Here is an 18,808-nt window from a genome sequence, read left to right on the forward strand (position 1 = left end):
CTTGTATGATTGTGAGAAAATCTACTGTTATTATCAGGATTATCGAACTAGAAACCACCTTCTAGAATCCACAAAAAACGATCATGTGAGTCATGACCAAAGCAGTCACAATGTTATAGCCTACGATACTGTTACTATTCCGCATGAAAACAAACAGCAATGATGTCGACGTTTTGTGCGGGAACTAGGCTACTATTCTCGGTTTTGAGAGCTAGAACAGGGAAAACCCGCTATCATAGCGTGGCACTAGTGCAGCTGAAGGAAGGTTAATCACGGTTTCAGCACCTGGACAGCTCCGTGTGGAGGAGGTCTATTCGGAAGCAAGGAGTCCCTGCTGCGATCGCGGGGGAAGCCTTCAAACCCAGCTAGAAAATCTGGAGCATTGTAGCCTACGCACACAACGTTCGGTCCTTTCCTACTCCACTCTCCAATGATGCTGTCAGCTGGTTATTTGTTGGATAGTCAGGGAGACTTCATTTGATCCTGCTGAATGACGATGGTGGTTGTATTTCGGCTCCACTCTTTTCGTTCATCTCAAGATTCTAATCAACAGCAGCGGCGGTGCTTGTCCAACGTGAAAGTGCTAAGGATAGCTGCAGCCTACACATCGCCACGAGCTTGGAGCACGGGCCTCACTCACGCTGATCATCACAGTGGGGGACACGGGGCCAACTGGAGGCACGATTAGACAGTCAACAATGTAAATCAAGACAGGTAGGAATGTTATTTTTTTCAAATGAATAATAAATTACTTTTACTTTGCTGGAGTGCTCCCCGGGGTGTAGACTACAATGAGGGCAGCCCCGCTTTGTGCACTAGGCTAGCCTAGACTATTCTAGTCTCTTATCTGTCCCTGCGTCTATGAACGTACTACAGTGACTAAGTACATTAATAACGTGGATAATAGGTTGCTTCTGTTTAAATTACTATTTCGGTTCGGGATTAATTATTATTGTTTTCCGAATAGCGAGGCGAAGGTTTGCATGTCACGCCATCAGTTTAGTTTTGACGTGGATATAGGGCTGAGTAGTGCTTTGAATGGGTTGCAAAGGAAATATCTTGTAAAAAATAGTGTGAAGAAAAGGTACTATAAGGAGGTAGTCAGGACATTCATATTTTTCCTTTTTATGAGCAGTGAGAGACTACTTTTGACCAGAGCTTTAGGCTATTTGGATTGGGCAGTCTAGTCTGTATAGTAAATAATGTGCTGTTTTGGAAGCTTTCCCACAGAAGACTAGAAAGGAGATGGATCTAAACTGATAGACCACTGTGGCATATTAATGCCACGCAGAGAGAATTCAGGGGACTGACCTTTCCTGATAGCACTCAGTTGTAGTCTTCAGTAGAAGTCTTTCTATACACCTTCTCAACATCATCATCTGATATGAAAGATAATGCAGGAAGGTCTTTCCTGTTTCCTCTCTCAGAGCTTTTCCATTTTAAAGCATTGTCTCCAGTCTGTGAGGTGTATGTATTGTATTTAAATTATTATTATTGAATGACTCATTATAGCAAAGCTTACAGTCTCAACGTGTTGCCGTAATAATGTGTCACTGTCAACAGTCAGTCTAAATAAAGCCTAAGCTCCTGGGTAGGTATTCACTCTTGCGCGTACTTTCAAGTGTAATAGCTTTCCACAGCAGTAACACACATGCAGTGGACTCATTGTATGGCAGAATCAGCTAATAGGTGTTATCCACCAGACATGCGGGGGATTTGCTCCAATCACAAGTCATCCTTTAGGTATCGCTGTTGTTGGTTATTCAAATTACTATAGGTTGTCCTTGCCTCTGTATCTCCATACAGCCTGTGATGCCATTTATACAATGTTTGACTGAACCCTGACATGTCTTAGTATAATAAAGTTGGGTGATATGGTTGTTGGTATGTTATGCAGGGTGTCATTTATTTTTATGCTAGGTTCATCATGAGTGCCGCAGAGTCTACCTGGCGTGGTGAACTGAGGAGCTAAGAAAGCCATTGCCTGACGTGGGAACTAAGTGAAGAGCAGCCTCCTCTTCTTCCTCTCTCTACCACCCACCGACATGGCTAAGCCTCAGTAAGTGTTGCCCATTACATCGTTGCATACTCCCCACAGAACATGACCTGTGCTCAGCGAGACGATGCCCACTCTGCCAGACTTTGTTGACCTCCTCTCACCTCTCTCCCCTGACAACAGTTGTACACATAGGCGCCATGTACACACTGATGCTTGCGCACACACAAAAACAGAAGGACACCTCATCGGTCAGCTCGTTTGGAATTCTGCAGTCTTGCCACCTCTTTCACAAATTGCTCCTACCTTGCCATTTGTTTTTTTATTACTGCTATCCTCATCTATGAATAGTTGATGTTTTGATGTGTTTGTGTGTGTGTGTGTGTGTGTGTGTGAGAGAGAATAGTAGAAACAAAATATTGAATGTCCTTGCAGAAGCATAACTGTCTAATTGACCGTTGCTTAAATTGACTTAATTATTAGTCTTTAGCAGGGTGTATGTAACTAGTTATTATTTTCCAGATGTTTAATAAGGTAATGTTAAATGAACAGCACACTCCCACTGATCTCTGTCCTTTGGTATGACAGCGAGCCAAAGGACTGGATTGATTCCGTGCCCTGTTGATCCAATTCCGTTCTGCTGCTCTGTCGTGCTTGGTCAGTGGTGTAGCCGTGTTGCCTGTGGGCCTTGTTGTTTAAAATTCTGAAGGGTTCTTGTTGCAGGACAGCATTATTCATCTTTCCTTCCAAATTGTTGTTTATCCTGTTGTTTATTCAATGCCAACATTATGATCGGGAGGTTTGAGGGCTCTGCCTCCATTAATCACCATGTCCTGGTTGACAACCACATGGAGTCTGTCTGCCTGAATAAAGGAATTACATGGCTATGTCTCAAAAAGGTTTCCATTCAGTACTTCCCTGTATTTTGCCCCGTCTATGCTTTCTTAATTTTATCAAAATGCCCAGTCTCTACTGATGAAAAGCATCCCCACATCATGATGTTGCCAATAGCATACTTCACTGTTGGGTTGGTGGTTTGGAAGGAATAGCCAATGTTAGACTGGCACCACACATAGAGCTTTGATTTCTGGCCAAAAAGCTTTATCTCCGTCTCTTCTGACCATTTCATAACTGGGTCACTTTTATGCTTTCAGATTGTGCTTTCTGAATAACAGCTTCTTTCTTGCCAGATAATATCATTGGCACCTTCTTAAAGTAGTTAGACATTTTAACTCCTTGAAAATCGTAAGGCTGATTGACCTAAGATTCTATATGTGGGTATGTAATATACATCAAATTATATTTTCATGAAAGCTAAGCAATGCATTATAAGATGGCAGAGAAAATGGCAGATGAATAGAAAAATATATAGGCCAAAGTATACATTTTTGTAACTTTGTGCTTAAAAGTATTATGGTCTTGATACAGCTATATGAATTCAATAGAAGGATTCGAAAGGTTGTGACTATGGGGTGGAGAGCATTTGTAAATACTGTAGGAAGAGGAGCTAACAGGGATACATATAGCACAGAATCTTGTTTTGTGCTTTTGTAGTAGTTGCCGAAGTTACATAAGCACAATGTAGCATTGTTTTTATTTACTGTAAATATACAGTTTTTTAAATAAAACATAGGTTAAAAAAAACTAAACTGTGAGAATGCCCAGGTGCCTTCTTTTCCTTCATTATAACTTCGCAGAACTATTTTGGTGACTATAAAACCACTTGACGAGACTACCACACAGCTGCTGCTGAAAGAAATGCAGGGACTTACATTAAGGAAATTCTAGCAGAGGTGAACCACTCTGTTCAGTGTTGGCACTGATTACCGAAACAATAAGACTCATTAAACCTTGTTGATCAGTTTAGAGCTAAAAGCAACTTATGCTAAGTCAGCATGTTAGAGTTGAGATAAGCTATTGGAAGATTTTGGTAGGGGAGTCAAAGGGCAGTGGGGCAGATTCAACACAATGATACATCTGTGTGGCTAACACCACTCGATCATCATAGACCAAGGTGTAAACCTCCTGTGCTTTACCCAAAAGTAACACTATAGGAGCAGTCACCAGATTTCGGCAGCCATTTTAGGGATATGGCAACCCATTCAAACAAAGTAAAATAAACGCTCACCTCCTTTTCTTTGAAATGCGGTACAAACCGGCTGTTCTGATTAAGATCAAACTCTGTTGAGGGTGTGGGCTGGACTTGACTTTGAAGTGCTTTCAGTTCTTTTTCTCTTTGGCATGCTTCCAACTCTATTTTTAATGGCATGCTCACATTGTTTTTCCTGTTGTTTGGCAATATGTTCTTGTGCACATTCCTCTGGTTTTAGTGTGGTTGCACATTTTAATTCTTCTTGTTTTTCCTTGTGCCCCATTTTTCATTAAATGTTACTATTAAAGTAAATACTTTTTATCATCTTCTCTCTCAGGGAGGATTGCCTTCTCTACTAAAGCAACCTCTTTGACAACTACTTTTCACTCGGCCAATGTTAGACTGCCAAAATGCTCTGCAATGTAAATCTGATTTAGTTTGGTACATTGTTCTGCTATTTCCCACGTGGGCTCTTCCTCAAATGTCCATATTTTTATGGTTTGTTGGTATACTTTTATAATAATTGTATTTGTTGGTGTTCTTTTATAATAATGTTATTTGTTTGTGTTCTTTTATAATCATTTCACCATCTTATAAACAATGTTTTGTTAATGAGAGAAACTCAACAACGTAGGGCTTTCCCCAAATAAATCTAAACTAAACAGTATGTTGTTTGATATCATCCCATAAAAGTCAATATCACTGATATTTTCCATACACTTAGTGAATATAAAAAGGATACATTAAAGCATATTATAATTGTGGCAAAAACAAGTCTGTTGTTCATTGTTTTTTTAATGTAAATGTAATTTGCATTGTTACTAATATGCATTTATTGGTGCTAAATAAACTATAATTTCTACTGCTTGTCTATAAAAACCTCAGTCAACCAGTGGCCTAACAATCAAACCGTTGATCGGTCAAATAAATGGGGTCAATGCCACTAAAAATGTGTTGTTTATTAACACTCACATATTTGGGCACATTTGATGGGTGTTAAGAGACTATCACACTCAAGCGAAACAAGATCCCTTCTTTTTGTTGCATTACATTCTCAAAAAAATATTGTTGGTGAAATGTAAAGGGAACTACCAAAGCAGCCACTTCAAAGCAGTCACAATCAAAACAAAACAAAGGTCATTCAAAAATAAATTCTGAAAGACAGTCAGTAAAAAGACATAACCGTAATGAGGTGCCACTAAATTTGCCATTAGCAAAAGCCAAAATGAATACCCAAACATTTTGAAAAGGGAGCGAAAAAGTCAAGAGGAGAACAAAAGTTTTCAGCCACAACATTATGACCACTGACAGGTGAAATGAATAACACCGATTATCTTGTTATCATGGCACCTGTCAGTGGATGGAATATATTAGGCAGCAAGTGAACATTCTCTCCGCAAAGTTGATGTGTTAGAAGCAGGAAAAATGGGCAAGGATAAGGAAGGATCTGAGCGACTTTGACAAAGGCCAAATAGTGATGGCTAGACGACTGGGTCAGAGCATCTCCAAAACTGAAGCCTTTGTGTGGTGTTCCTGGTCTGCAGTGGTCAGTACCTAAGAAGGAAAAGCTGTGACCCGGCGACAGGGTCATGGGCGGCCAAGGCTCATTGATGCGCGTGGGGAGTGAAGGCTGGCCTTTGTGGTCTGATCCAACAGACGAGCTACTGAGCTGAAATTGCTTAAAATGTTAATGTTGGTAATGATAGAAAAGTATCAGAACACACAGTGCATCACAGTTTGTTGCGTATTGGGCTGTGTAGCCGCATAGCAGTCAGGGTACCCATGCTGACCCCTGTCCACTGCCGAAAGCCCCTACTTATGGACCACGGAGCAATGGAAGGTATCCTGGTCTGATGAATCATGTTTCCTTTTACATCACGTGGATGGCTGGGTACATGTGCGTCTCTCCCCCGGAGAACACATGGCACCAGGATGCACTATGGGAAGAAGGCAAGCCAGTGGAGGCAGTGTGATACTTTGGGCAATGTTCTGCTGGGAAACCTTGGGTCCTGCCATACCACCTACCTGAGCATTGTTGCAGACCATGTGCACCCTTTCATGGCAACGGTATTCCCTGATGGCATTGGCCTCTTTCAGCAGGATAATGTACCCTGCCACAAAGCAAAAATGGCTCAGGAATGGTTTGAGGAACACAACAACGAGTTCAAGGTGTTGACTTGGCCTCCAAATTCCCCAGATCTCAATCCAATCGAGCATCTGTGGGATGTGCTAGACAAACAGGTCCAATCCTTGGAGGCCCCACCTCGCAACTTACAGGACTTAAAAGATCTGCTGCAAACGTCTTGGTGCCAGATACCACAGCACACCTTCAGAGGTCTAGTGGAGTCCATGCCTTGACGGGTCAGGGCTGTTTTGGCGGCAAAAGGGGGAAGTACACAATATTAGGCAGGTGGTCATAATGTTATGGCTGATCTGTGTATATTCTTAATTAGTTTGGGAAACTGATGTTGTTGCCTAACTAAAGTTAAAAATGTTACTACAATTTATTAAATATAAAACCAAAAATGTCTCATGTACATAAGAATTCAGATCCTTTATTCAATACTTTGTAGAAGCACCTCTGGCAGTGATCACAGCTTGAATTCTTCTTGGGTATGCTTCCATCTAGCCACTCCAACACTAAGGTCTGATGGAGTGCTACAGAGATAGTTCACCTTCTGTCCGGTCCCCACATTGCTGTAGAGAAATTCTGCCTTGACACAATTCTCTCAGAGGTTTACTGAGTGTTTTTTGGACTTCATGTCTTGGTTTCCGCCCTGATATGCACTGTGAAGTGTAGGACTTTATATTGACAGGGGTGTGCCTTTTTAAATCATGTCTAACCAATTGAATTTGCCACAGGTGGATTTCAATCAAGTTTTAGAGAAATCTTAAGGACAGTCAAAGGATGCAGGATTAATCTGAGCTTAGTTTGGAGTTTAAATACTTATATACATGAGATATTTCAATGTTGTATTATAAATAAATTGGCAAACATTTCTTAAAAAATATATCTTTATGTCTTTTATAAAACAAAATGTAAACAAAGTAAAGGGCTCTGAATACTTTCCAAATGCACAATACACTCTTAAGCACTCTAACATCATTAGATAACCTGTTTAGTCAAAGTATATGGATTCAAGGACTTTGTTGTCTGCCCAGTACAGTAAGACAGCTGTCCAGGAGTATCTCTAGTCATCATTGTGTTACCCACTACTAGAATATGTAAAGGTCAGATCAGACTGGTAAAATGTTCCTGTCTAAAACACTCCATTCCCAGTGTCTTTCGGAATCCCAATATGACCATTATGGAGATTCCCTGCATTAAGTCACAGTTGATGCAATATACCCATAGGCTAACACCACACTGGAACAATTAGTAAGGCACCAAGGTAGGGCCTAAGAGGAAGAGGTGAACAACAGATACGTGTGTGTTTGGAGTTTGCATGTACATACGTAGGACGGGGTGAGATGCTGCGCGGATTGAATGTGCTCTAATATACTGTGCGCCATGCTAAAGTATTTAACAGTAACTCATCTTGATGACTAGCTCCTCAATGTTCTCTGTGGCATCTGGTGGCTAGAATTGGACAGCTGCTTCTTCAGGCTGTTTTTATTACTTGGCCAGGGTGGGTGTGTTTAGCTCTGGCTTACCGCAGCCTAGATACTTTTATTAAGGTGTACGTTGATCATATCTAATCCAACCAACTGTGTGGTAGAATATGGAATGGTGTGGCTTTTCTGGATTAGGAAATGCTGCTAAGGCTATTTATATAAACAACAGCAAGTGGCACAATGATCTTCTATGTAGTTGCTCCCAGTTGCGCAACCTTTTGTATAGTCAGTGGACTGCCTTGAGCCAATTATGCAACATGAATAATGACCTTTTCTACCTGACCCATAACACTTTTAATTCCATATTTTAGCTAAAGGGTCTGGCCATGTCCCAGTGCCCCAAGTCTTACTCCACATGTCTTTTCTCCTGAAAAGCACACACATACAGTAACCGCTGTTTTTTCCTCAGTAGTCCATGAGCCAGGTGGCTTGGCCAGACTCAGTTGGGCCAATGATATCTCATTGTGATCTTTCTAAAGGTCTTTGTTCCGAGATCTGAGTTCACTACCTGTCTAGTATTTCTTCCTGGAGGTTTCTGTGTATTTAAAAAATAAAACTACTTTGGAAGGAAGAGTGTTTAGTGGGAATTATTGATAAACCTTAAATAATGCCTTGCTCCCCTTCAAACATAGAACAAATTAACATTTCAGAGTGTGGGTCCGATAAGAATGGTGACTGTGATGCACCTACAAGATAGAGATTTATTTCGCAGATTTTGTGTAACATTTAACATCTATTCTTCACAGACACTTTTAATAGTCAAGCTTATTGTGAGCATTACTTTAGAAATCCTTATTAAATGCTCAGGGTTTCTTGGAGATTGTCCCAGAAATGTCTAACCAACAGTACTCAATTATAATTTGTATACATTTTTAATAATAACACCATTTTACATATATATTTTGATAGACCAAAGTATCAGTTATTGCAACATATAAAAAGACAATTTCTTATTTTTTCGTGCAATGCATATGTGAGGTTCTGTTTTGTTTTGTTTTTGCTGTTGTCCCTGAATGTAGCCTCTTCTGTTTGGTTTTTTTCATTGTTCTTAAACCTAGCATGTCCTTTTTGTTCTGATTGTTTTCAACTGTTTGTTGTTTAGCGCTCGTTAGCACCCTATTTATTTTGCCCAATGTGTCAGCCCTTTGTTGAGTCATTGAGTCTTTTTGTGTCTTGCCTGCCATCAGTCTGTGGTTTCGCCTGTCTGCCGTGTTCCTGCTGTTTTATTTTCCCACCTCAGTTTCCTTATTAAACTATTTTGTTGTCCTTCAACTCTGTGCCCGATGTCCTGCGTAACCAAAATGAGACAGCATATAACTGAATTAATAAAAAATTAAATCTATTAGTTACAATTCATGGCATTACATGTATTTTCCAAAAGTGTTTACATCTTTGTATACATGTGTGTTTACATCAATCTGGTTCTTCAAATATTACATTATCCGACTTTCCAAAAATGTGGAATACCAATCTTCAAATTGTATACTATACCACAGGAAATTTGTTTTGGCACGTTTAAATTCAGAACATGAAGCAACCATTTTTCCTTCATGCAAAATAAATACTTAAATAGTTTAAGAATAAGTTGCATAAAGCAACCATTTTCCTTCATGCAAAGCATATACTTAAATAGTTTAATTATAAGTTGCACAACAGTAAGTTTAATATATTATTTCATAATATTGACCAAAACAATCTACAATGCTGAAAATATTAGAGTTTCAGTGTTTCTCTGCAAAGATGGGAGAACCTGTCAGTAGGACAACCAGCAGTCTGCAGCTCTCCATCAATTAGGTCTTTATGGTAGAGAGGCTTGACAAAAGCCACTCCCAAGTAAAAGGAGAGCATGAGAAACAACCAAACTATTAGGCCTAATTATGTTTTCATGTCAGGCTTTAAGGCAACAAAAGTTGAATATTTTGAAAGGGTGTGGTGTCGTTCTATACAAGTATTACCCTAAACAAAATTCCACTAAAATTTTCAATTCAAAGTTGTTTCCGCCTCATGGCAGTGTTTTACTTTTTTAAAGCTGGAACAAAAATATTTCATGAGGCAGACAAAATTACAGAATGAGCCGAGTTGATCTTCCTCAGGGGCCAAGAGTTGGTACAATCAGATCTGCACTGCCAAAGTCTTAGTCACAAATGTATTAAAGCCAAAATCATTGTGATAAATGGCATACCTGTTTAATCTGCTACAGTTGCAATGCCGGAAAATACTGTAGCATGCAGTCTGTGTCCCTCATCACTTGATGAGCCAGCATCATAATAAGCCATTATTTAGAGTGGTCACACTTCGCTGACTATCACTAAGGTTAATGGTGTGCTATCACTATCTCTGGGACTCCTGTCTATTCAAAAGAACCACCTCTGTGTTTACAATGATGAATGAGGAGTTCCCTCTTTTCTGCTGGTGTGTACTATACTGCATCGATGTGCAGTAAGCCCACAGGGCTTCTATTCTCTCATGTCTAAGCAAAGGTGTCAGGAAAGGTAAGAATGTGAACCTGTGATTCAAATTTTTCACTGAAAAGGTATATGCCATATATCACAGTTGATTGGGCTTCAATAATCTGGTATTTTTGCTGTAACAGACTTTTGTTGTTCCACGACCTGTGCTTCAGATTTGAGGTGTAAGCCTTGCTGTAGCTCCACCTCACTGTGCCTGAGTGAGAGATGGATTTATTTACCTAGACACATTTTAGATTTTTTAACCATAACCATATACCTCACCATATTCCCTAACCTTATCTCTTAACCTTAACACCTAACCCTTCATATATAGGCATTTGCCTCCGCTTCACCCATATACATTTATCTTCTCTGTATAAATATTAAACACTCATGTAAAACTGCCTGGTAACTTGGTCCCTGGGTAGCTCAGTGTCTAAATATGTGTGTTTTACTGCATTTCGTTGTGCTGCATTTCATTGTACTATACTTGTACTATTCAATGACAATAAAGTTGAATCAAATTTAATCTAATCTGGTGCACAGAGAAAAATGGGCCTAGAACTGAGTCCTGTGGGAGATAGGTAATCATGTGTTGGAGTGTGTTTGTGGGTGCGTACAATAGAATGTGCTCCTGGTCTGGTCTGCTCTCTCCCAAGCTGCCCTTAGTCCTTCTGGAGGCAAGTGAGTCACTACAGCGATCAGATGGGCCGTGGATGCTAACTCCCCATACCTACCTAGCCTGGTATTGCTGATTGGGCAGTGCCCTCTAACTGCAACTAACTGTCAAACCAGATGCCATTAAAATACTGATCCCATTACTGCTGGCTTATCTCTGACTTCCTTTTATTTTTCATGTATAGGAAATGTATATTGTTTTACTTACTTACTTGAGGGGGACATGGGGGGGTGGTGAATAGTAAGGTTAATAAAATAATCCAAAAATAATATTTAGCCTCACAACCACCATCTGATATTTACTTACTCTCACTCTCCTTTTTCTTCACAAGGCTTAGCTAAAGTTCACTGAGAACTGGAGAACTCCCTGACCTGCTAAGCCCAGACCCCACCACCCTGTGAAGTATAAGAATTACACAATCTAAACAGCACATCGGAGCACATCATAGCTCATCACACAGCACAGCAACATCACAGGACGTCATGAGAGAGAAGGCAGGGAATGGAGGACGGAGGAAGGGAGGGAAGACTGGCCGTCCCCAAGAGCCGGCTCCTCTCTAGGTTTCTTTCTACAAACTCGATTCCAAAAAAGTTGGGACACTGTACAAATTGTGAGTAAAAAAGGAATGGAATAATTTACAAATAAAGTTATATTTAATTCACAATAGAATATAGATAACATATCGAATGTTGAAAGTGAGACATTTTGTAATGTCATGCCAAATATTGGCTCGTTTTGGATTTCATGAGAGCTATACATTCCAAAAAAGTTGGGACAGGTAGCAATAAGAGGCTGGAAAAGTTAAATGTACAGATAAGGAAGAGCTGGAGGACCAATTTGCTACTTATTATGTCAATTGGCAACATGATTGGGTATAAAAAGAGCCTCTCAGAGTGGCAGTGTCTCAAGATGGGCAGAGGATCAAGATGGGCAGAGGATCACCAATTCCCCCAATGCTGCGGCGAAAAATAGTGGAGCAATATCAGAAAGTGGTTTCTCAGAGGAAAATTGCAAAGAGTTTGAAGTTATCATAATCTACAGTGCATAATATCATCCAAAGATTCAGAGAATCTGGAACAATCTCTGTGCGTAAGGGTCAAGGCCGGAAAACCATACTGGATGCCCGTGATCTTCGGGCCCTCAGACGGCACTGCATCACACATAGGAATGATACTGTAATGGAAATCACAACATGGGCTCAGGAATACTTCCAGTAACATTGTCGGTGAACACAATCCACCGTGCCATTCGCCGTTGCCGGCTAAAACTCTATAGGTCAAAAAAGAAGCTGTATCTAAACAGGATCCAGAAGCGCAGGCGTTTTCTCTGGGCCAAGGATCATTTAAAATGGACTGTGGCCAAGTGGAAAAGTGTTCTGTGGTCAGACGAATCAAAATTTGAAGTTCATTTTGGAAAACTGGGATGCCATGTCATCCGGACTAAAGAGGACAAGGACAACCCAAGTTGTTATCAGCGCTCAGTTCAGAAGCCTGCATCTCTGATGGTATGGGGTTGCATGAGTGCGTGTGGCATGGGCAGCCTACACACCTGGAAAGGCACCATCAATGCTGACAGTTATATCCAAGTTCTACAACAACAGATGCTCCCATCCAGACGTCGTCTCTTTCAGGGAAGACCTTGCATTTTCCAACATAACAATGCCAGAACACATACTGCATCAATTACAATGTCATGGCTGCATAGAAGAATGATCTGGGTACTGAAATGGCCAGCCTGCAGTCCAGATCTTTCACCCATAGAAAACATTTGGCGCATCATAAAGAGGAAGGTGCGACAAAGAAGACCTAAGACAGTTGAGCAACTAGAAGCCTGTATTAGACAAGAATGGGACAACATTCTTATTCATAAACTTGAGCTACTTGTCTCCTCAGTCCCCAGATGTTTGCAGTCTGTTATGAAAAGAAGAGGGGATGCCACACAGTGGTAAACATGGCCTTGTCCCAACTTTTTTGAGATGTGTTGATGCCATGAAATTTAAAATCAACTTTATTTTCCCCTTTAAGTGATACATTTTCTCAGTTTAAACATGTGATATGTCATCTATGTTGTATTCTGAATAAAATATTGACATTTGAAACTTCCACATCATTGCATTCTGTTTTTATTCACAATTGTACAGTGTCCCAACTTCTTTGGAATTGGGTTTATAGATTCTCAACTTTCTAGAGTTGCTTATCCATCTTTGTGCTTCTCTTTGGGGATTTTGTATAAGGACTTTGTGACAACAAGGTCTTATGAAAAGGTATTTTTATAATACATTTGATCAACTGACTAAGGATCAGTGGTGGACTGCTTGTAGTAACCTCCCTCCGGTCTTCTCTCCCTTCTCCTCTTCCTCCTCCACTCCGCTTCCTACTCGTTCTCTATTTCATGTCTGTAAAATTGCAGAGCCACTCATCTGACAATGGGAGGCTTGTGATCGTAGAGGAGTGACATCACAGCATACATAATACACCCGCATCTGCTCTGGTCTAAAAATATGCACCACAAGGCAGAGAGAGAGAAACAGAGAGACAAAGAAAGAGAAAATGTGATAGAAAGAGAAGATATACTGCAATAATAATAATAACAGTGATGTATTCAGCTTATATAGCTCTCTTCATTAAGCAATGATATCTTAAAGCACTGCCAAGCCCAAAAAATACATGAAATTAAAAAAGAACAACCATATGATTGTTAATAATGATAAGTAGATAGATCTAGTGGAGGTCAAGTGGGGTCCATTCCTCAACGGAACAGGGCTGTTTTGGCGGCAAAAGGGGAACCTATACAATATTAGGCAGGTAATAATGTTATGGCTGATCGGTGTCCCCCCCTCACTTCCCCTTGTTTAATGGGTAACCGCATCAACAGTTGACATGGATGCCCCAGATTTTACACATCTCACTAGGCTGTTGCTAGAGGCCTGACCCACAATACAAATCTGTTATATACAGTGCCCTCCACTAAAATTGACACCCTTGGTAAATAGGAGCAAAATGGCATGTGAATAAAATGTCTTTATTGTGTATTCTCTTAATCTTTCATTCAAAATATTGACTAAAATGTAACTTAAAATAAACTTTATTATAAAATTATTATTCTACTATAATGCATAATGAGGTTGGAGAACACATAGCAAGAGAACTAATATAATTCCTCCATGCAGAATCTCTCCAGATCCTTCAATGTCCATGGTTCACTCTTGTGTACTCTCCTATTCAGCTCATCCCACAGATTTCCAGAGGTTTAGGTCAGGCGACTGGAATGGCCATGGCAAAACTTTGACTCTATGGTCAGTGAACCAGTTTTGTTTTGATTTTGAGTTGTGCTTTTGATCGTTGTCCTGCTGGAAGATCCAGCCCGGGCCAAGTTTAAGCTTCCTGGCGGAAGCCGTCAGATTTAGTTTTAATATGTGCTGGTACTTGATGGAGTCCATGATGCAATGTATCCTGGGCCTTTGGAAGAATGTTCACATAACTTTTGGCAAACTGTAGGCACTTTAGTTTCTGGTTTGATGACCACAAATGCTTTTTTATGGCAATCCTCCCAAACAACTTGTGGTTATGTAAGGGCTGTCTGATTGAAGTTTTGGAGACTTTCCCAACCCCAAGACCCAACGAACATCCGCAATTCTCCAGCTGTGGAGATTCTTTGGCTATGCGAACCATTCTCCTCACTCTGCATGGGGTTAATATAGACCTGTCCTCTTCCAGACTGACTGTTAACATCTCCAGTGGCTCTAAACTTCGTAATTATAGCCCTGATAGTAGAAATGGGTGTTGTCCACCATTGAGCTATTTTGTTACAGCCATTTCCTGATATGTGCAGCTCAACAATTAATTTTATTGTTTTTCTCAGATTTTCAAAGTGTGCCAATTTTAGGGCACTGTAACAGATTGTACAGAGTACACACTTTGGAGGGGACCCTGTGATGACAAGGCTGCATGGAGGTGTGTAACCATACTACAGAGTGAAATGAAAAGATCTGGCTTTGTGCTTTTTGCTCCTTCATTGTGCATTTGCAAAAGCTGTTTACATGGTTATCGCTTCAAAGCTGGACCTTCAGACTGCTTTTTTATTAAAAAATATCTGCTGGAAACTGCTTACAGATGGCGAAAGTGAGACAGATTTATTTCATTGTTCTCCTATTGAGAGATTATTTATATAATAACATTCTGTGTTTGTATCATTTAAACTTTTCTTCCACCCCAAAAGAAGTACTGTAGTCATGCATATAACAATAATCCATGTCAAATAATTGGCTGTGCTCAGTATATTCCCTTTGTCATAGGACTGTGTTGGCTTCAAGCAGTAGAAGGTCAGAGGTTACAACTGCACTGCTCTGCTCTTCTTCTCTATCCTGGGATTCCTCCCACCTTGTTGCTAAAAGTTATTTTGTTTATCTTTAGACTGCTAATGTTTCTTTATAGCTCTTCAATATACTAAATGTTCTCCTGTTTTCTGTCTGTTGTTTCAAGTAATGACTTGAATTTGTCATTCTGACTGATTTGTTTCTTATGAGTATCATTGTTATATAGTTCATAACATGTAGCTCATCGTTCAACGGTTTCAGCCAATGAAATGGCTAACCTTGCATGAGACTATTATATTGTCCCCATGAGCACAATACCTTGACAATACATCTTTCTGGTTGAAAAGACATTAAAAAGACCACTTCAAATGAATTTGCTCACCGGGGTGTTAAGGCTTTAGCTTAATTGACACAATGTTCTTCTTTCCCTGTGTGTTTAGGGACATGGTGGTGCAACAGCAGGCAGGAGGCCTGTCAGACCTGGAGATCATCTCCCAGCCAGACCCAGTAGAGGAGCAGGCTGTAGACGAGATGAACCCATCCGGCATGGCACCTGTCCAGCTGGTCAGCTTTGGCTACAGGGACCTTCCTCTGGCCCACCTGGACCTCTCCCTGGCAGGGTCACAGCTCCTATCTAACCTAGACGAGGATGACAACAGGGATGGGTGAGGCAATATGGTGGCTTGAATCTCAGGAAAACGCACATTAAATGCTTCAAGTTAACTGGCTGTAGTTCTTGATTACCCAGTTTCAAGCCTAGTATCCGGAGGCTTTATTTACTGCCATTACACAAACAGGTCTAAACCTTAAATATATCTAGGGACCTGGCAGACGTTCCTATTAATGACTTTCCACACCTTGGAAATTACAAATTGCCAATTATCCTCCTAAGCAACCTACTTCTAGTATGAGAATGTGAGACAAAATGATGTAATTGAATATTGTTATATTATGCAGTCATACAGTACATTAACCATTTAACAGTTTGAAGGTTAGGAAGAGAAGTCTGTGGATATTCCAATCTTTGCTTGGCTTAGCTGAGAATCACCCCATAAATATAAAAATCACCACGCCTGTACATATTTTACTAGAGGACCCATTTGTTCTCCCAAATTATGTGAGAATGCGTTTTGTTTTGAGGAGTCCAAGGTAAACTTTCAGGACTTAATTCCAAATATTCTTTTTGGCACAAAACACGTCTGGTCATCCAAAGCATTATGCTATGGCGCTGCTTTTCTTCAGCGGGGACTGGGTTACGGGAAAGGATAGAGTGGACAATGAATTACTCCAATTCTGGAGATATTTTTGAAAAAACCCAGCTGCCCTTTGCCCAAAATCCGATGTTGAAGAAGAATTTCACTTTTCAACACAACAATCCAAAGCACACAGCCAAATCAACCAAGGAATGTCTTGCAAAATGGAAGAACAATGTCCTGGAATAATTCAGTCAAAGCCTAGACCTGATATATACAAGCTGTGAATTGACCTAAAGAAATCCCTTTGCAACTAGACCAAGCTTTAAAATTGCTAAATCCACGTGTTCTAGGTTGATAGAGGCCAACCCAAACAGGGTGCTGTAATCCAAGCAAGTTTCCATAAATTTCCATTTTTTTAAATTTATTTATTATAATTATTTAGAAAAATTAAGCATTTGTTTTGCATATTATAAGGTACAAGTTGTCTCACATAATTTATCTTGATTTCAGCCTTTATATCAACAAAATCTGCATTTTTAATAAGGGTGTATAGACATTAGATATGCACAATATATGCCAAATGGATGCCTGGTAAAAAGGGGTATGTAAAAACACATTACATTTGCACCCCTATTAAAACATTTGGGGAGCAGCTGTGCTCTATACCTTTGGGGTTTATGTAGTGGAACGTCTTAATTATGCAAATTAATTATTGCCCAACACAAAGTAAGAAGTGTGGTTGATGTTCAACCTCACATGATTCATTGGTCCTGTTTAACTTCACAGTAGTTGCAATCATTCTTTATCAGTTATAAATAGCCACTTTTTTAAATATTTGGCCTAAATACATTTCCTATAAATGTCTAAATATATTCCTTGAAAACACATTCTGTTCTGCCAAGACCTTCAATGTAAAGTCCATGATTAAACTTCTATATAATTACAGTACACTGCCAATTGAAGAGCTTTTAGCATAACTCTACAGTGCTGTGTGTAGGATATATGTTCTTGGCTATTTCATATCTGTCATTGTGCACTGCATTAACAGACTGTCTTTTTCCATATGTAGAAGCAACATGGCCCTTGTATGCCATCCAGTCCAGTTTTAGTGACTCAGACCTATTTCTTCCTGTGAATCCACTACAGGAAACAGATAAACAACACCATACGCTTTAGCCTTAGGATCCAGAATCCAAAACACACGCACCTTCCAAGCGCTCCGTTTGACACCAGACCAGGTCTTACTCCACTAGGCACCATGTTTGCCGGTCGTCAGCTATCAGCCAGGTCCCAAAACAGATGGATCCGACAGACGCACAGGCAACAGTGGGCAGCTTAGTGCTGACACTAACACATTACTGTTGTTGTCTCAGCATCATGTTGTGCGCACACAGGCTCCGCGTCCCTCATTTGTCCCATTTTCACGTCAGAAAATGTAGGATACTGTAGCTAGCTGTTCACTGACCCTGCCGCACGGGACATGACGCTATGTCACATTGGTTTTTATTGGCGGATGTTTTTTTTGTAATATCTAAGTTGACTAAGTATGGCCCAAACACATGAAATGTCCATCATTGGTTAAAAGGTGATTTTTTTGTTTCTTTCTATTATTTTAGCCTCAGCTGTACTATTCACTATATTAGGGTTAGGGTCACTATTTCCAATCCAAGTCATTAGTACAAAATGTCTGCTTGTAAAAATCCTGCCAGTAGAAGTAATAAAAGTCATAATTCTCTTTTCTACATGCAATCCCATTTAAATCCATGAGGCTTGAACTTGGGAACGTTGTGCATATCTTGTTCTAACGGGAGTATAATTTAAATGGTAAACTAATCTTCCCATTAATCCTCATTATCAGGGCTGTTTGGTCTCTTTCTCTGGGCAGCTCCATTAGAATTCACCATCAGCAGTGGCTCTATAGTAAAGGACTCAAGGGTGAATCTCTGTTAAAGAAGGCTGATGGGATTGTGTCTGCCGTCTGTGCCTGGTGCAACATGGGTCATTTGTATTTACTTATCTCAGTTTCGTATAACCGTGTGAAATGACTTGCTAATTAGCGGTGCAATTTTTATTATTGTGTTTCAATATGACATCACTCGCTGTGAAGTAGATTGCATTGTTCTGTTGACCAGTAGAAAATCTGCATTTTAGGATGCGCTTTTACATACTCACAAAATAATTTGTAGTGACTTAATGTTGTGAAACAATATCATTCCACAATAACAGCAGATATATTATAGAAATGTTCTTAAATTACAATGCAAACATTCTGCATAATGCCTTGGTAAACATTAGGAAAAAATATATGATTTCATTGTTTTGATTTTCTATCACTATAATTATGAGAGAAATGTATGCTTTGATGTAAAATTGTTCTCAAACCCCTTGTGGGCCCCCAGACTTACATTTTGTTGTAGCCCTGAAAAAGCTCACCTGAATAAACTAGTCAAAGGCTTGAGAATTAG

General features: G+C 40.0%; 1 protein-coding gene across 2 annotated transcripts in view; it reads left to right on the forward strand.

Annotated features, from left to right (window-relative positions):
- The first annotated feature begins 95 nt into the window (after positions 1-95).
- Positions 96-18,808, forward strand: part of LOC105022633 (transmembrane protein 266) — a 51,441-nt gene continuing 32,728 nt past the window's right edge. Inside the window, exons 1-4 of one of the 2 annotated variants that reach the window (XM_020056517.2) lie at positions 96-714; positions 1,921-2,059; positions 11,164-11,442; positions 15,588-15,812. In XM_020056517.2, the coding sequence (XP_019912076.1) occupies positions 15,592-15,812 (221 nt within the window). In that variant the 5' untranslated portion in view covers positions 96-714; positions 1,921-2,059; positions 11,164-11,442; positions 15,588-15,591. The remainder of the gene's footprint in view (positions 715-1,920; positions 2,060-11,163; positions 11,443-15,587; positions 15,813-18,808) is intronic. The other variant, XM_010891232.3, reaches the window with a different exon arrangement.

This window comes from Esox lucius, chromosome 2, assembly GCF_011004845.1.
Source record: "Esox lucius isolate fEsoLuc1 chromosome 2, fEsoLuc1.pri, whole genome shotgun sequence".
NCBI lineage: Eukaryota > Metazoa > Chordata > Actinopteri > Esociformes > Esocidae > Esox > Esox lucius.